Source organism: Streptopelia decaocto (assembly GCF_964273445.1).
Source record: "Streptopelia decaocto genome assembly, chromosome: 1".
Classification (NCBI taxonomy): domain Eukaryota; kingdom Metazoa; phylum Chordata; class Aves; order Columbiformes; family Columbidae; genus Streptopelia; species Streptopelia decaocto.
This window is the reverse complement of record NC_138663.1, coordinates 29,417,763-29,435,924: the sequence shown is the minus strand read 5'-3', so window position 1 is coordinate 29,435,924 and position 18,162 is coordinate 29,417,763. Positions and strand designations below refer to the sequence as shown.

Genomic DNA, 18,162 nt, shown 5'->3' with positions numbered 1-18,162 from the left:
CTGCTCCGCCGCGGGATGCGCTCCCCGCCGGCAGAGCCGCTCCTCGCCCCCGCGCTGCCCCACTCCCCTCTCTCACTCACCCACGCCGTACTTCTCGTGCTCCGTGGGTATCCACATGCTCGCGACGTGCGGGCCCCCGCCCCGCGCCGGCCGGCAGCCCCTCCGCCAGCAGAGCGTCCGCTGCGCGGCTGCTCCCGCCGCCGCTCAGCCGCGGCTGCCCGGTCCCGGCAGCGAACTCATTGTTCTGCCGGGCGGGCGGACCAACTGACTCAGGCGCGCCCGCCGCCAGCCACTTATATGCCCCGTCCCGCTGCACGCCGGGGAACGTAGTGCCTCAGCGCGGCCGCGCCCCTCGTCGCCCGCGGCCGTGGGAGAGACTACGAGCCCCGGCTGGCCCCGCGCTCCCCGCCGGGGCGGGGCGGGGCGGAGCTCGGCTCCCGGAGGCCGCCCCACGCCGGGGCGGGAGGAGCGGCTCCGCGGCGGCATGGCAGCGTCCGGCGGGACGCCGGCCCGGGAAGGTGAGTGCGCTGCGGGGCGGCCCAACTCCCCCCGCCCGGCGGCTCCATGGTTCCTGGCTCGGGGCCGTTCTCCGGGCTGTGGGACGGGGCCGGCTCCGCGGGGCGCCGGGGGTGTGGAGCAGGGAACACGTGTGGGACAGCCGGGAGCTGTCAGGGCCCGGCGCGGTGGGGGCCCCGCCGGTCGCTGCAGGCTTCCGGGGCGATGAGCTCCGAGCAGCCCCGTACCCGCCTCCGGTCGTTAAAAGGGGCGTAAGTCCTTCTGGTGCTGCTGGTGCCCTGCCTCTTAGCAAAGCTCCGAGTTTGGCACATGAAGCTGAGGGGACTGGGAGAGGTGTCAACAGCGGGTCATGCTGGAGCGGGACTGGGTGCCGGCAGTGTGCCAGAGAGGTCGGACATGGAGCTGATAGTCTGGGTGGCTCTTTGACTTCTCACATAAATCCGTCTCTCAGCACAGACCTACGCAGAGATAAAGAAAAGCAGATGGTGTACAGCAAGGAGCACAAATGGACTATCAAGAGTGACAGCCAGGGATAAGCTAGGCACCTTAAGCAGCAACAACAGCGAGGTCTCCATCCTCACTGAGAGGCCTGTATGTCTGTGCCCTTCTAGAAGCAGCTTAGCTAGAGCTCACCTTAGGTAAACCTCAATAAATCCTCAGGCTGAACTGATCCTTGTTAGAGAGACCTGGGCGTTGTGAGGCAGGAGCAAGAGCTTGAGTTACATTTTCTGGTCCTGGGGGGAGGAACAGATGGAAAAAAGGAGAGAAACACCAGTGACAGGATGCTGCTCTCTGAGCCTCACCAGGTACAGGCTGTCTCTAAGATGAGTATGTCTGTTTTTAAAAAAATAATCTCCAAACAAATCATTACTTTGAACCAGTAACTAGAAATTTGAGTGGATGATTCAGTTTGAGCTGAACAAAAAAATTGGGTTTAATGTTTTCACATGTAAGAGAAGGACGTGGCTTTTTTTTTTTTTTTTCAATTCAGGCTGTCTTTTAGCTTCTACTGTCAAGTAATGTTGAATTTTTAAGCCACTGATAGTGTGAAGGACACAACATAAGGAAAAGTCATGAGCAAGCAGGCAGTTTCAAACCTAGAATTAGAACATACTTATTCAGTGTTTATCCTTCTAGTTGTCAAACTTTGGTAGTGAGTGATCTTTGTGTTCTTTCTCTAGTGTGTACTCTGCTTCTGTTCATAAAAGTAATATCACTTTATTTATGCTAGTAGTTAAAGCAGTACTCTTTTTTATGTGTTGCAGTGTGTTGGCGTGATCCTCTCATACATGGAAAGCCAGACCCTTCTAGAGCACTTCCACACTAGTGTCATTGCACTCAGAGGCAAAGTTGTGCCATTTTAACTGTTGAAAAAACAGCTACTTTTGTCTGCACAAGTCTTTTATGTGAAACTGTGTATAGGTTTGTGGAGTAATAAAGACAATGAGGTCACCCTGAGGTTTTTCTAGGTAATTCTCCTAAAGACATTGGCACCAGTGTAAAAAAAAGTTTGTTCCATTGGAATTCAGAGACTTTTGCAGTTTTCCTATTAGTGAGTTCATTGAAAGGATTCATAAACTTTCAGTGTCTCTGCTCCCAAACTCGCTTTGCATCCCCTGGCAGATCCTTTGGAGTCTTTAAATGATTAAATGTATAAAAGTCACTATTGAAAATCAAAATAATGGGTGCCAGGCTAAATTAACTTCTACTCCAGCCTATAGACTTCCATGTACATCCAAGCTATTCCTGTCTCCATAAGAGAGGGCTGCCAACATGCTGGCTGGGAGTCATGAAATTCTGCCACAGCCTTTTAACTGCTGTCTGTCATGTTAACCATGACTGACTTCAGCATGTTTGTATTGGGCTCAGAGCCCATCTTTCTTCTTCTCTTCAACAAAGACAAGACTACCAAACAGCTAAAACAGCCTTTTCAAAATTATTCAGAGCCCAGTCATTTAGGGTAAATAGCTCTTACACTATAAATCACGTTGTCTTTGGGCAAAGAAAATACTTCACCCTAAAATTTATCATTTCCCTGTCTGTGAGCAAAATTCTTTAGGTTTCATTTCTACGAGGCTATTGCTCTCGCAACATCTTGTAGTTGCATGTGCACTTGAGAATGTGTGTCACTTCTTTGGAGACAGTATATAGGAAAACTAAATAAAATACTTATCCTTGTCTTGCTGTTTCCTATTTACAAGGAAGCCTGTGCTTGTGTATTCTAATCCAGGACTGTGCTGCTTTTTAGTTAGTTCCCTCCAGCAGTCTTCACCAAGTGGCTTGTAATAAACATTTCATTGTCCACAGTACAGTTTGTTCAGTCTGCATTAATTATGCTACATACCAACATTTCTTACAGCATCTGTCAATGGATTTTAAAATGAGTTTTTTTTTTTCTGGAAGTGTGTCTTTTGTAGCTTCATTGGCAGTCTGACAGTTACGGTTTACTACTTGGGGTCGTAACGTGATCAAATGCTTTTTAATACCATGCTGCTGGAATGTACCATGCCAGAGCACAGCATGTTATTCTTTGCATGTCTCTCTCTTGTGTCTCATTCTTAGCCCATTGTTTTACTGTGGAAAACTAACATTTAAGTGGTCTTGCACAAGTCTACCTTTTTTCATTGCTACCAAGAGGATGCGTCAGAGAAAGTTGTTTTGCTCCTGATACTGCAAGCATCACTTCTTTAGCTCAACTCTGAGCTCCCTCTGTTAAGGATGCTGTGAGAGCCACTCAACCCAGTGGGCTCTGGGATCCAGGGGTTCCTCTTTCCTGGTCACTGAAAGCCAGCCCTGTGTCCTCTCAGACCTGAGAGCTTTCTCCATCGCAGCTGGTGGACGGAGCTGCTGCTGTTCCTGCCTGCAGGTCTGGCCAGCAGCAACGCTGAGCATGCATTCAAGAGAGACATGCACAAACACGAAACTGAAATGGTTGGTCACACAGGCACCCACAGAGCAATGCCTTTATCATGCCCTCGTAAACACTGACAATACTCACATAAATAAGCATAGGGTAGCCCACTCTTGTTCCTGTGTTCTGGTTGACCAGGATTGACATTCACTAGGGAAAATACAATTCCTCTTTAGATTTGCAGGCACTCCCGTATTCGCAGACCACTTGAATATCAATGTGGGCTCTCAGTCTGTTTAATATTCCTGGACCTTGGGCCTCTTGCCCAGCCACTGGCTCAGACACCAGCTCTTTCCAAGTGAGGGTCTCTTCCTGCTCACCGGCTGCTCCAGCTTGATAATCACTACCTGATGCATAACAAAATCTGGTGTTTCTGATGCTCTTACCTGGGCCAGCTCAGCCTCACATGGTATCACTGATTCAGTTACCTCGGCCTTGTGTGCCTTGCAAGATTTTGCTCCCCAAAAGGTCCCAACACCTAACACCCAACCCTTTGTGAAGTCCAGCAGCCTCTCAGTAACCCCCCTACTTACGTACCTGAAAGCGAGCCCTTCTTCACCATGTGCTCTTGGCAACTTTTTCCAGCATCTCACTCTGTTATTTATGTTCAGCTGTTTCTCATGTCCTGCCCAGTAGTTTTTCATATAGCTAAACCTCAGGCCAGGGCCCAGTCATTGTCCTGCATATCTTAGCACCATTTCTGCCTTGGTTTTGGTTTTGGCTGCCAGAAGTTGAGCTTGCTATTTCATCACCGCACTCTCAGGGTATCCCTTCTGCTGCTCTGGCCTCTACCAGCCTGAGGTTTTGGTGGGCATTTTAGTTTCCAGTTAATTTTCTTCATAAACTTCATTATTTTCCCCAAGTAGCATGCAACAGAGCAAGAGGAAATGGCCTCAAGTTACATGGGGGAGGCTTAGATTGGATATCAGGAAAAAAGGGTTGTCGGGCATTGGAACAGGATGTCCAGGGCAGTGATTGAGTCACCATCCCTGGAGGTACTTAGAAGATGTGTAGTTGTGGCGCTTAGGGACATGGTTTATTGGTGGACTTGGCAGTGCTAGGTTTATGGTTGGACTTGGTGATCTTAATGGCCTTTTCCAACCTAGATGATTCAGGTCGCCCTGCTGAAGGGACAATTAAAGGGATTCCTGGGCAGTGGCACCTGGCCACTTAGGGCTCTTCCAGAAAGGAAAGTGCTTCTCTCACTCCCATTCTAATCCCCTCTCCCTGGGAGAGCCAGGCAGGGAGGGAAATGGCAACAGCAGCATTACTTGTGCTCTGCCCTGAAGCCAGTCTTTGAGATTTGGAGGGCTAATGAGGGTGGTACGTTTAAGTCCCATTTGAGATGTCGAAGATGGATCAGGATTGAAGCGCGTTAGTGAAAACAGACACCCTCACTGTCAGATTCAGAAGCACATCCACATTTGTGGATCGCTTGAATATTACCATGACCTCTAAACCCGTCTCTTACCCAGGATGCAACTTTCCTCTTATTTGCTAGCAAATCCCACTTGGTGTTGGCTATCAAAATGGATGCACACGCTCACACTTGTCTCACATGTACCCCACAGTCATGGTTCCCTTGAATATTAGCAGTCTCTAAGTGCTGTGGCTGGACTTGCCAGGCCTCAGGTCTGCGCATGGCTGGACCTCAGGACCCTTGCCCAGCCATTGACTCAGACCTTGAGTGTTTGCAGATACAGGTTTTCTGCTCACTGTCTGCTCCGGTTTGAACCTTGCTAGCAAATTACACATACACAGACAATGCATACAGGGTTAAATTCACTAGGAAAACATAGACACACCATGGCCCCTCTACTTGCTGATCCCCAACCTGCAGACCTTGTGACCTGCAGCTGCTGGCTCTTAGGCCTTGCAACAGCATCACACATAGGATAGAGGGTGAATTACGTAAAGTATTAAGAGGAAAGAATTTAGTAAGAAAAAAAGGATAGACCTTAGTGATCAGGTGCGGGGTTTGACCAGTTAAGTGTACCCACCAGCAGCCTGTTTAAATGCAACTGACCCTTTTTTACTCTTCATCCCAGATTTGCAACATTTGTTACTCCCTCACCCTTCCATTTCTTCCTTTGCCCTCTCCTCTGAATTTCCCATAATAAGATAAACATAATCCCAAGAACCTCTTCTGATAGCCCATAACAAGTTTCATGCAATTCCACAAACACCCTCAAAAATACTGTAATACATATGATAATCACGTTTCCCCTCCCTTATCAGTGACAAAGTTCAGGTTGAACCTGCTCAGGGTTGTTTCTGAGTAGTTCCTTTAATGGCATTAGTTCCTGTAGTGACCAAAGATGGCTTATTGTCTCTGTAATCACCTGCTCATTAATGTTTGTGTGTGTTTGTGTGTAATCTGCCACTTTCTTGTTATTTGTTAATTATTTTCTAGTGAATAGTCTTCAATGAAATAAAGGAATGACCCAGATGCTCTCCCGTCCCACACATCCTTAGACTACCCCTCCTAGGTAGGTCAGCCCCAAGTGAGTTATCTCCTTCCTCTTTGAACATCCACACCATGCCTGGTTGGGAACAGGGAGCTGCTGGCTGCGGGCTGCTGTGGGTGGAAACCCCAGTGAGGTGGTAGAGCAGCCATTGCCCCAAGCACACAGCTGGCCTTGTCCATTCATCAGAGTTTCTTCAGACATTGGCCTGATGGGATTACCCAGCCCACCCTTACCTCCCCATTTCTGTTTCATGGCTTAGAGGTTGGTATCCTGCTTGGTACCCTTTCTTAAAGCCCCAGTCAGTTCCAAATGTTCACAGACATGGTTGCATCCTGAGTTGTTCCCCCACTGCGGGCTTCCACGCATCTAGAGTTCCACCAGTGATCCATTTATTGGGCTAAATCTATGCATTCAATGAAGGATTTCAAGACCTGAGGCTGCCACCCTACCATAAATTTTGGAGAGCAAAGAAGAGATTCCCTCTAGCAGTAGGCATTATGAGGCAAATCATTGTGAAATGAACATTCCGATGTGCACTAATTAATTCTGTAAGTGCAACACAGTTTATTTTAATATGATCACAAAAATTAATCTCCTAAAACAGTGTTATTTAAAATGTTTTAAGGACATTTGTTATGATTTTTAATTTAAAATGTAATATCATAGTAATTTTGAATGGTTACCTGATAAGCATATGGATGTTATGGAAGACTGGAAATTACCGAGTTACAGCTTGTAAAATAACCTTTTATGTGCTTCTATGTTTGAAGAGTAAAAAGGCAAAAACCTTTAATGTAATGTTACAAGAAGATTTTAGTGTTTTTTCACCTTCCACAGTACATTTCTAAAAAAAACCCTGATGATGGGAGAATATACAAGTGAAACGAATTATTTCATTAAATTATAGTAATGGATTAATAAAATAAGTAATGGATTGTATTGCTTGGTAGTACAAATCTGAGCTGCCTGTGATCCTGCCATAATTTTACAAATAATTATGTTACAAATGTGCACTGTATTTTATCTGAAGACAAATGGGTGTCCCCCACACCTCAGCATGAATATGTAGCTGCTGTTCACACAAGAGACAGGACATGTTGTATTCTCCAAAAATACCCAATAAAGGCTTGCTGTTTGCTTTTCTCTGAATTCAGAGAACTTTTGTAGCTTAAAAAGAGAAGATGGATGGCCTTTATTAAATATAGTTTAACTGGCTACTAGTGGACATAGAGCTGCATTTAATTCCAGTAATCTATGCCAATTTTTGCCTGCTCAGTAGCAGGTAGAGGTTTTGATGCACAAATGAGCTACCAAGTCTCAGCTGCTCTGTATGCTACTATATAGTAACTGGAGCTCTTTGAGAAGTAAGCTGTGTCAGGACACCTGGTGAACTTGTGCCTGTGGACCACAGAACAGGTTAGAACATGGCAACTTGTTTGCATATTAAAGCCTTCAAGTTATGTGAAATTTCTTCTCAGGCCTCTTGTTACCTGCAGTGGAGCAACAGTGAGTGGTGGTTCATGAGCCTATGGATTGATGAAATCCATTAAACTGTCTTAGTATTAGCAAATACCTGATTCTGACCTGAAAGGCTTTCTCATTGCCTGAACACACAATAGATGTAGACATGCTTTATTTAGATGTAGTGATGTAGAGCAGGGAGGTATTACAAGTTTTTTTAATGTCTTAAGTGTGGCACAGATGCCAGCATAGTTTGTTGTGCCTCTTGAAACACCCTGTTCAATGTTTTGGTTTGGTTTGTTTTCTTTTTACTGGGTAACACTGGTTTTCTGGAAGAGCACCAAAACTGTCAGTCCTTGTAGCCAGTGACGTCTGCCATAAGGTGTGCCTGTCATGTAAACAGGTGACAGAGTTCTCCCTTTGAGATTTGAGCCAGCTTTGATAAAGGGATACAGGGCTTAAACTGGGATGTGCTTCTGGGAAGAGCAGACAGTAAGAAACAAAGCAAAGGACTTAAATATTACGAAATTACAAGCGTTCAGTATTTTAACTTCAGTTTAAGTGGAATTCTTCTCTTTCCAAACAGCCTTCATAAGTTTTCCCAGCCTCATATGCTTCCTTCCACCATGGTCTATCTTTCAGCCCCTGCTAGAACTCTGTATCTTCATCTGAAAGTCTGCATCCTAAAACTACAATTGCTCCCAGACTCTCTCTGAGGCTTCTACTTCATGTTCTCATCCACAAACTCCAGCTGACTGAAGCCAGGAGAAAAGCCTGAAAGCATTTGACTGCTTTTCTATGGAACTTTTAAAATCACTTTAAATATTGCTTCAATAAAAGCCCTGCAGAGTGTGAGAAAGATCGTGGCATTGAAGAACTGGGAGGGAAAAATGGGGTCAGTTTTGCACAACTTCAAAGCAAGCCTGTGCTTGTGAAGAATTGGGCACATCATCCTGCCCAGGGTGTCACTGAAGTCAGGGGTGTGCATATGTGAAAGCACGGGTTCTTTGCAGAATTGTTGTCTCAGGTCATCAGTAATTAATTACAGTCACTCAAAAGGAAAAATCTAATGTCCAATGACCTGATAATTGTTGAATTAAATAATGTATTTAAAACATTAAAGCAGAGTAACCAGACTGAAACTGCACTGCTTAGCTTGCGATGTAATGTGCAAATTTTTGAAAGAGGCCAAACTGCTAAACAGTAGGGTTAGGTAATTTGGAGGTGTGCAAGTAGTTTTCCTCAGTAAGAATATGCCAGATACTACATAAGAGTACAAATATAATGCATGTGTCTATTTATACAATACAGTTTCATGTCAGGGAGCTTCTCTGCCTCACTTAGTAGGGCAGTGGACTTACACCCCGTGGTATAAGCAACAACACTTTTTTGCTGTACAGATGTGGAGTGCTCAAACTACTTTGTACAGAAGTAGTTCCCACAGATGATACTTTGATTGTGGTGCAGAGCCAAGTGTGCTGAACTGGAGTGTTTATTGATTTTTCAAAACATGCTACATGTTATGGCAGCCAAATTGTAATTATGAAGTTAATGAAAAGGGCATTGTGTTTGGCCTGCGTTTGTTCTCTGATTATAAAGGATTTTGGATCATCAGTGTACAGGAGTAGCTGTCAAGTTGTAATGTTTTGGCACTATAGGGAATGGTATGGTTGCAAGTCTGATGTCTGATCATTGGTATCAAGGCCTGGTTTCCCAGCAGGTAATTCCATGTTCACTGCTTGTTTGCCACTCTATCGTAATATTTTGCTATAGCAGACCTGTAAATGAGAAATTGTAGTAGATGTAGTACATGTGGCTTCAGTGATCCAAAACTCTCAGATACCTGTCAGTTCTTAGTAATATATTTAAATTTGGTTTCTTGAGCTTGCCTTTTGATTTTTTTGCCTCATGTTTTCACTGGGCCATCTCTTCCAAATGGCATTTCTTCCACTTTATTGTATTTTTATCTGATTTTTATGACTGACAGATTTATGACTCCCATTTGTCCTCAGTGCCTCCAGCCCCAAGGAGTAGCTGCTCCTGTTCCATGCCCTGTGTAGTAGTAGCAGGTTAAAACCTTTCTCTTTATCCCTCTGGTATAGAAGGTTTATAACTGGATATGCCATCTGTTTCAAACTTACAAGCTGGTTCACATTAACATATAATAACGCACAGTAGATAAAGACACTTGGTGCTGCTGTCCCTGCAACTATATTGCATGGTTTGGCATTTTTGCCCTGGATTATGTGTAGTCAGCCTTCCCGCACCAAACGGCTTCAACGTGCAGATGTTTCGCAGCTGTCTGAAGCAGTACGCCTTGATTTAGACCCACATGTCTCTTCTAGGGTTTGGGATGCATTTTGTACACATCTGGGCTTTGGGTGAATCCGGTTCATGTGCACCAAAACTGCTCTCTGAACCCAGCCAGTGTGTAAAGCAGCTGGAGGACGATGAGGGGCTGCAGGACTTGGGAGGGTCAGAGCTGTGCGGAGAGGTGCAAGAAGAGGGACAGGGCTGGTGGGCAGCACAGGGACACATGGCGGAACATCCCGAGATTCAGGACTGCTGCCAAAGTGGGTGGCATGTGTCCCAGGTCAGCCCTGGCAGCACTGCGGTAGGAGTGCACAAGACTCACAGCAGGAAAACAGGAATGGTTATGGAAGAAATGCATGCAAGAATAAGTGATATCGCTGTCACCAGTGCATTCTGCTAGCATTTGTCTTGACCAGTGTGTCAGCACTGAATTTTATTATGACTCAGTAATGCATGAATAAATGAGACAGAGCTTTTTCTCTGAAGGCTGGTATGTAACAGAAAACATCCTGCTTGAGGCTTTAATTTGATTTTGTCTTATATGGGATGAAAACATGCAGCCTGTGTTATTACTGTACTGATTTAATGTTCAGGAGTCTGCATATATTTATGCAGTTAGCAAAATGTTTCCTGAAAAACATAAACAGCTTTTATCACTAATTCTAACATTCTAATTCTGTTTCTTGAGGAAATTAACTTCTATTATTTTATCATCCATGTCCATGAGCTACATTAGCAATATCAGTTAGTAAGTGTATATCATACTTAAGAAGTCAAGACCTGTGTTATATGCTTAATGAATGTGTGAAGGACAAGAGAAATAAGCCCAGTATCACAAAAATACTTACTTCAAACTGTGGGACAAAGTCAGACTATGCTCACAGAAATTTGATATAGCCTGCTGTGAGATGTCCCTTTGATCTGTAAGACGTTAGTATTTAAGCTCTGACTCGAAAATACTTGCTTCTGAAATTTGTTTTCAAAAACTTATTTATAAAGAGTATAAATAGTGGTTTATTTGAAATACAGTCCAAGCTTTGTTTTCCTGAGCTATCAGGCTGAACTACGTTGATCCACATCACTGCACACTCTAATGAACTGTCCTTTTCAGCCATTATTTTTTCCAGTTTGAATACACATTTATGGAGGTTTGATTCTAAAAGTAGAAACAACTCCTTTTGCTGCTCTCCATCTGGAAAAGCTCCCGTTCACTGAGAAAGCAGCAACAGGCCACAGGGCTTCTAATACCACGAGGCCTCTTCTTCATGCTAATTCTTCATTAAGTACAAAATTTGGTTGAACAATTCAGCCTTGAAGGCTTTCTGAGTGTCAAGAAACTCTGTCAGAATACCTGAGAGTGATTTCAACCTGTTCTGTCAGTATGAAACCCACATACATCAGGTTCCCAGAAATGGAACTTCTCAGGTTGCACCTTGAGGTTAGTTCTAATTTACATGAGTCTGAAAAAAATTAAAGTGACATTTAAAATGAAAATTTCACACTATTTGTAGTTGTTTTTCTCAAATAGTTGCCTTTTTCAAGGAACGTCTACCAGTGGAAAAGAGTTAGAAACCCCCTCGATACAAACATTTTAGTCAGAAGCATGGTAAAAATTCCTGCCATAATGACATGGAGATGTCTCTTAGGAATGGACAGCAGGCTTTAGGTTTTTTATGGAAAATCACACAGCCTTTCTTTTAGCTACAGAATGTAAAGCAATCTTTTAAAAAGACCACTAGGCAGTCCTTTTAACATCAAGAGCATCAACATGCTCGGTAGTTGAATTCCATTAAACAAAAAGGACAGGTGACAAGAGAAAACATAAGGAAAATCCTTGTGGTAAAGAATTACTTATCTCTACTAAATAATGGCAACAACAAGTAGAGAGTAAGCTAAGACGTTTTACGTAGTACTGCTGGATATTAGGCTTAGTACCATAGTTGCTAAAGGCACTACAAAGATAAATTGTAGCAATGAAGAAGTATTACTGTCCTCATTAAACATCTAAGACCTTCCTTGTGGAAGGTCAGGCCAACAGTAAATGGAACCTAAGACAGGCCTATTCCAGCCTCCTAATGTTTGCAGAGGAGTCAGCAGGACAGTGGCAGTGCTAACATACACAAGAATGATACGCCTTTGTATTTAATAGCAAGTTAAACAGAAAAAAATACTAAATTTTATTAATTAGATTTGGGTGATGAGTATGAAAGAAGAGCCTAAATGATCGCTTTTGTTCTTCCATGTCAAATTCTTGTGTTGGATATTTTCTTCCTCTTCTTTGTAACTAAGCATTCTGAGATTCAGGCTACATAATTATCTTGTTAATCTTTTCAGATAATAGGGTAAGGTTTAATCATTGCTTCTTAATCCCTGATTTCAGTACATAACATGGATCTCCACTCTTCATGTCTAGCAGGTTGTGTGATCACACTAATCAAGAAAAGATTGGTATTGTTTATCTCAAAAAATATCTTTGTTGTTGAAGTGACCTATTATTCTGGAGATCAGTATAATAATTCATACAAGCCTAAGTGATTCATAAATATCAATTTTTAAAATTAAACATTTAAGTACAGAGAAAATGTCAGGAGAGACCACTGAGTATTGAATACCACTTTGGAATCATCTTGATTTGCTTTATTGCTTCTCTGTTGGAAAAAAAAAAAACATAGGTAAATGTAGTTCTTTATAGATATTCTCTTAGACAGTCTCCATGTATTTATGATCTGCTGACCTCTTGCAAATCCATTGAGCTGAATAGCAAGTTAAATAGCCTGCTGAACTGGATGAGATTGTTTACATAAGTAAAATGTTTGCACAAATAAATGTTTGTAGAAATAACTATGGAGACTGCAAGTAAAACTGCATCCAAAGCCAAAATTCAGGAAAGGAGAAGCTTTGGGGAGGTCATGTGACAAAGGTAAAGACAAACAAGTGTTCTTGGGAGGAGAGAGCTGGAGGATGTAGGGAGACGGGTGGCTGGTGGTGTAACTCCTACACGCGCCACATCTGTGCTGCAGGGGTTTGGGTAGCGGGGAGAGAACAGAGGGAGAAGTAGAAAGAAACAAGAATTAAGTTTTATGGCAAATTGCATAAAGTAATTAAAATGAACTTGTTTTTCTGATTGCTCTCACACCCCTGAGGAGATCTGAGTGCTGGAAGTGTTCAGAGGAGGAAGACTCTGGTAAGAGCATCCCGCAGGAGTGGGCAGAGGGGGGTCAGGAAGGACGCTGTAGCCACAGGTGTGGAAGACCAGTCTGCTGAAACAGAACGTGTTTTGACCATGGGAGGAATAAAGAACTCTGTACTTGTTACAGTGCAGCTTAAAGGGAATAGGAACGGTCCATCCTGCAAGTCCCACAGGGGAGGGACGCAACACGAGTAAATCCTAAGGCACCTCCAAAGGAATCAGTGGAATCTATTGACTGGCGAAAGTGAATGAGAGTGGGTCTATTGCAGCTCAGGAGATATTTTTAAGATGTTGCTGAAATCAAGAAAGTACCTGCTGTAGGCAAAGCTGTTCTGCTAATAATTAATTAATTATTAGCCCATCACGTGGGTTGGCACTTGTGGGAATTACTGTTGCTGCTAATTGTTTAATTCTGAATTTTGAACAGTGAGGGTGGGGAAAAAAAAGGTAAAACATACCTACGTTCTTTTGGTAATTCAGGTAAGACGTTTTCCTAGTTTTGCTGAGAGTAGAAATTGGCTTTGTATTTTTAGTACAACACAGATACTCCTGCAATACTGCCATTTCACCCTCTAGGTGTTTTGTAAACAGAAATGCTGCTAATTGTGCTTAACAATATCCATAAGAAATCAGAGTAGCTCTAAAGGATATAATAAAATTATTCAAAATTTCATTCTGAATTAGATAAATATCATTTCATATTTGTGACCAAGATAACAAACCCTGCGTTCAGTTGTGCTAATGTGGGTCCATGCCCTTTACCCAGAAATGAGGTGTTATGTGGCTCTGAGCACTTAAATATTGTTAGAATTCTTATTAAGGTCACTTTCATCCATGTTCGTGTGTTCTTCTGAATGTGCGAACAGCGGTTTTGCTCTGGTCTTTATTTTTATTGATAAAGAATTTTCTCTTTCTGGGCTTAAGCAGAACGATGACAAGCAGTGGCATATACCTGCTGGTGAACGGGGCAATAGTGTAGTCTATTATTTAAGCATGATCTTATTGGCAAACACATTGGTTTTGTTTTATTAAAATTCCAAGACTTCACATTTTTATTATTCACTTTCCCACTCCTTCTATTCACTTGTATTCTGATGCCTGTGCTCCGGTACCCATAGCAACACTTGTTAATGCTAATGAAACTGCAACATCCTAAGCTCCCCGACAGAGCAGCCCTGTTAAATATGGCTATTAAGCACAGTTGTATTTCTGTTAGTTCCAGCTCCCAGCAGACACCTGCTCTATAGAATCTCTGTCCTGAGATATTAGGATTTGGTAACTCACAGCTTTTCTTAAAACTGTCATTTGACAGGAGTAAAATTCTCGTATTCCCAGATAGTGGATGCTACAGAATATGTACAGCTTCTGTAAAACTGATGAGGTTTAGCTGTAGGATTAAGGACTCTCTTGAAGTGCTCATTTGCATTCAATGAAAAACTAGGCAGGGTTGAGAGTGACTGATCTTGGAGGAAGCTACAAGATGTGCTGTCTGTTAGAGCACATGGGTATTTTAACTACATATCGTTTACAGTGTGTTAACAAGCAGAAGTAATAGCTAAATAATTCCTCATGAACTCAGACTCAATGATAATTCGACTTAATAAAAGTACTTGAGTGCTTTAAAATATATAGAGGTAGGAAATTGTTACGTACATTGATTCTTCTTTCACTAAGGAATATATTTGCATGCGGTGTTGGCAAGGATGATGACAGGATGCTTTATTTCCATTATTCTGAGTTTTGGTTTTGAATACTGTTTATTTGGCAAGTCATTAGTCATTCGACTTTCATACTCTAGAAAACAAAGGAAAAATCCTGTAATCAGTGTAAAATCTCTTCCAAGAATATGACCACAGATTAGGGAATGCTGCTGTGCCAACAAATAGATGCTGCAGTGCCAAGGCTGCAAAACAGGGAAGCTGTCGTGTATATTTCAAGTGTCGAGTCAGTGCTTCTCGATATTCTTTTTGTTATAGCTCAAAAAAACTTCAATAATAGACAAAGCTTTAAAACTACTCATTTCCCAAAGAGTTTTGAATGCAGCAATTTTTTTTTTGCACAGAATTACCTATAGGACTCCAGTTTGTTTCCCTGATGTATCATATCTGGGGCTTTGGTAATTTTGATAACTGAATGGTTTTGCCATGTAATCAGTGTGAGCCTGGGGGAGGGTGCTCAGCCTTTCTGTTTTCCAGTCGGCATCTGTTACGCTGTTAGTGTCAGTGCCAGGTTTGCTAGGTGTCTTTTGTTTTCCTGTCATTCTCTCTCCCCTTTGTTCTCTACATGTCGGCAAACCTCAGTCTTTTACTCATTGTTTAGACTCCTTTATTTGTCTGTGTATCTTTGTTGTGTTCATTTTTGGTTTAGGATCATTTCAAGTTCTTGTGCTAATCTCCTCATAATATTAACCATCTGTATTAATGAGATAATAAACCAGACTTGTTAGTAATGAATTGATTCATTCAACTACTGGATTTAATTAGAAAGACACTTAACATTCCAGCAGATGTTCTTATTTTGTTTCATTGTCCTTGTGTTACCAACAGTGGGCTTATAAATATATACTCTGCATGTTTGTTTTTACATCAAACACTCTTCAACCTGAAGCCTTGTTGTTGTGCCATAAACTGCAAAAAATTACATGAAACCTGTTAATATGTGTCTTAAGCCAATTTGTATGAATTCTTCTTCCATAATTTCATTGCTCAGTCTACATGCAGTCTTGCATCTTCAGAGTATTCTTCATCTGATAATAAAATGCTTGATGTTTTTAAAACTACTTAGATTTCTTCTTCCCTAGTTAAAGCACCTTGTCTTTGGACTTATCTCCTTTCCTTCTGGGTCCATGACTCTCATTCCTCTGTATCTGGTGGCAAAGCTTCAAACAGAAGGGTGTGAGTGCCCCGTCCCCAGCATTCCCGCTGTGCAGGCGGATTTGGGGGGTCCCTGGCTCAGGGTGCTGGTTGCCTGCCCGAGGGCTCTGCCTCTCCCTGAGCCCTGGCATTGCAGTCACAGCTGCAGGTTCCTCCCCAGGGCCAAGCCCTGTGATTGATGGGTTGTAACAGTGAAGTTACTTCATTGATCTGAACCCCAGTATCTCCACTTTCCATTTAGAGAATGTAATTTATGCAGCAGTGTCCAACTTGTCCCCAGATCTAGTCAGAGCAGATAGTTCAGGTGTGCAACCAAGAACTGAGCACAACAGCTCACATTTATTGTGTTATATATATGCCTGCGCTGACAACAGCAGCTTTTGCAAAATGAAGCCAGCAATGGATGTCCTTGTTAGGAAGCACAGTGATAAAATCACAGTGTTTTCTTTTTCTTTGTTTGTAATTCTTTTGAAGGAACCTTGCACACTGTATAGGGCATGTTTTTGGTAAAATTACATGGAACAGCTGAGGCTGTTAATCTGAGAAGAAAGGAGGAAGCTGAGATGAGAAGGGGAAGGTCCTGTTTCATCTTTCTGCTTCTTGCTGTGCGCTGTCCTTAGGTTGCTCTTGCACTTGATGGACTCTTCTGTGAGCATTTTCAGCATTATTGAGCAAAGTGAAAGAAGTGAGTAGTTCAGTCTGCTTAAAGAGCTGAATTGACTCATCAAAGGATTTGGCAAGCATAGGAGCCAGCACAAGCAGAAGGGCAATAGGAGATGGTTAAGAGTGGTAGGATAAGGTGGAGAAACGCAGGATAACAAGACATCACTTCGTGGTGGCAGAAAGCTGTTACACTGGCTAAACCATCTCTGAGAACTTTGCCTTTCACAACTCATCTTCATATGCTGAATCTTACCTTCCTTTTCTTTCTGATACTCACATCTATTGTGTTGGCCATAAAATTACATGGCATATTGCGTTGTGGTAATTGCATGTGTGATTGTGCGGGTAGAGTACATTGTCTGTACTGCTATCATCTGCATTATAACTGTGTGGGTGGAACGTTTACTTAATGTGCAAACGAACAGTAGTTTAGAGTTGCGAATAATTGTATTTGAAACTAAAAATGTTCCAGTAAGGAAAATGAATCCATTTCAAGCCTGTTGCTTCATTAGCTGTGAAAATCAACTAGTCTATATTATAAAAACACTTAAAATAAAGCCATATAATTTCTATAACAGGCAGCCTTTTTTTCATTTTATTTCATCACTGTTGTAGTGATGTGTAGAGTTCCAGTGCTGGAATCAGGATTCCATTGCACTAGGTAGCCTATGGACACTTTTAGTGAAAAACAGCGCTTATTCTAGTTTTGAAAGTAATTGTGTAATCCAAATTGTTTTCTATGCCAATTCATTGTTGAATGTCTTCAGAGTATTCATTTCATCTTCCCCTGAAAAAACAGGTATACTTTTCCGTCTCTGTTTTCAAAGAATATATTCCTCTAGTCCCTTCTTCCTACTAATCTGCATCTTTTAGCTCTGATTTAGCTGTAGAAGACCACAATTTTATCTGTCAAAGGTTGAACAACATGGTGTCAACTGTCAACTCTGAATGAGAGGGATTTTCTTGGTTCCTGAGTTCGGTGGGCTTTCTGTGAAGCCTTTTGGATATCTGTTTGCATAACAGTTGTGCTGTTTTTCCATTAGGCAGAGGAGGAAAACTCGGTGGTGACAGGATGATTTGGCAGAAACGTAATGGATGGAATTTATAGGTTTCTGTTCTCATATGGACCTAGGTCCTTTGCTGTTCACCACAAACACAAATAGGAAGGGGGTTAGCTGATAAATTTTGCTGTTAACACGCTTGTTTGGTTGGTTGGTTGTTTTTTTTTCCCAAGTGGTAAGTGGGACAGCCAAATGAAGCATTGCAGAAGCATCTTATGATATCTGAGTGAACTGGACAAAAAAAATGCTATTCAGCATTAACAAATTCAGAGTAACACACATGGGAGTGAACACGAAGAATATGTCCACGGTCTTGTACATTAACACCTGATTCACAGCTTCTCTGAGAGTTTGAAATCACTGAAGATAATTTAGTGGTTAATTCAATGATCCTAAAACCAAGCAAAATGGTAGGAATAAAAGAGAAATAGAGAAGAAGTTGAGGAGAAAGTGCGCTGAGTTAGAAACCCATTTTCTTCCACACTTGAGGCATTTTCAAACCATCCACTCCCCACCTCAGTACATGAAGAAGGTTAAAGAAGACCTGGCCGAGAGCTGAACAATGGCAACAAGGAATGGAAGGCCATTACAGAATGTGAAATGTTGCTGCAGGTTTTTGTAGGTGTTAAAGATCAACAATTTCAAACAGTGCTGAAACAAATCCATGCAAAAAAGGAAAGCCGCACAGTGCCATTAAACTGACATG

At 42.4% G+C, this 18,162-nt stretch overlaps 2 protein-coding genes across 5 annotated transcripts in view; one reads left to right on the top strand and one right to left on the bottom strand.

The window, feature by feature from the left end:
• The window catches only part of DOCK4 (dedicator of cytokinesis 4), a 235,345-nt gene extending 235,101 nt beyond the window's left edge, over window positions 1–244 (bottom strand). For all 3 annotated transcript variants that reach the window (XM_082050185.1, XM_082050186.1, XM_082050187.1), the window contains exon 1: window positions 81–244. In XM_082050185.1, coding sequence (XP_081906311.1) covers window positions 81–117 — 37 coding nt within the window. In that variant the 5' untranslated portion in view covers window positions 118–244. The remainder of the gene's footprint in view (window positions 1–80) is intronic.
• A 190-nt stretch (window positions 245–434) lies between these two features.
• Window positions 435–18,162, top strand: part of ZNF277 (zinc finger protein 277) — a 55,062-nt gene continuing 37,334 nt past the window's right edge. For both annotated transcript variants that reach the window (XM_082066929.1, XM_082066928.1), the window contains exon 1: window positions 435–518. In XM_082066929.1, the coding sequence (XP_081923055.1) occupies window positions 485–518 (34 nt within the window). In that variant the 5' untranslated portion in view covers window positions 435–484. The remainder of the gene's footprint in view (window positions 519–18,162) is intronic.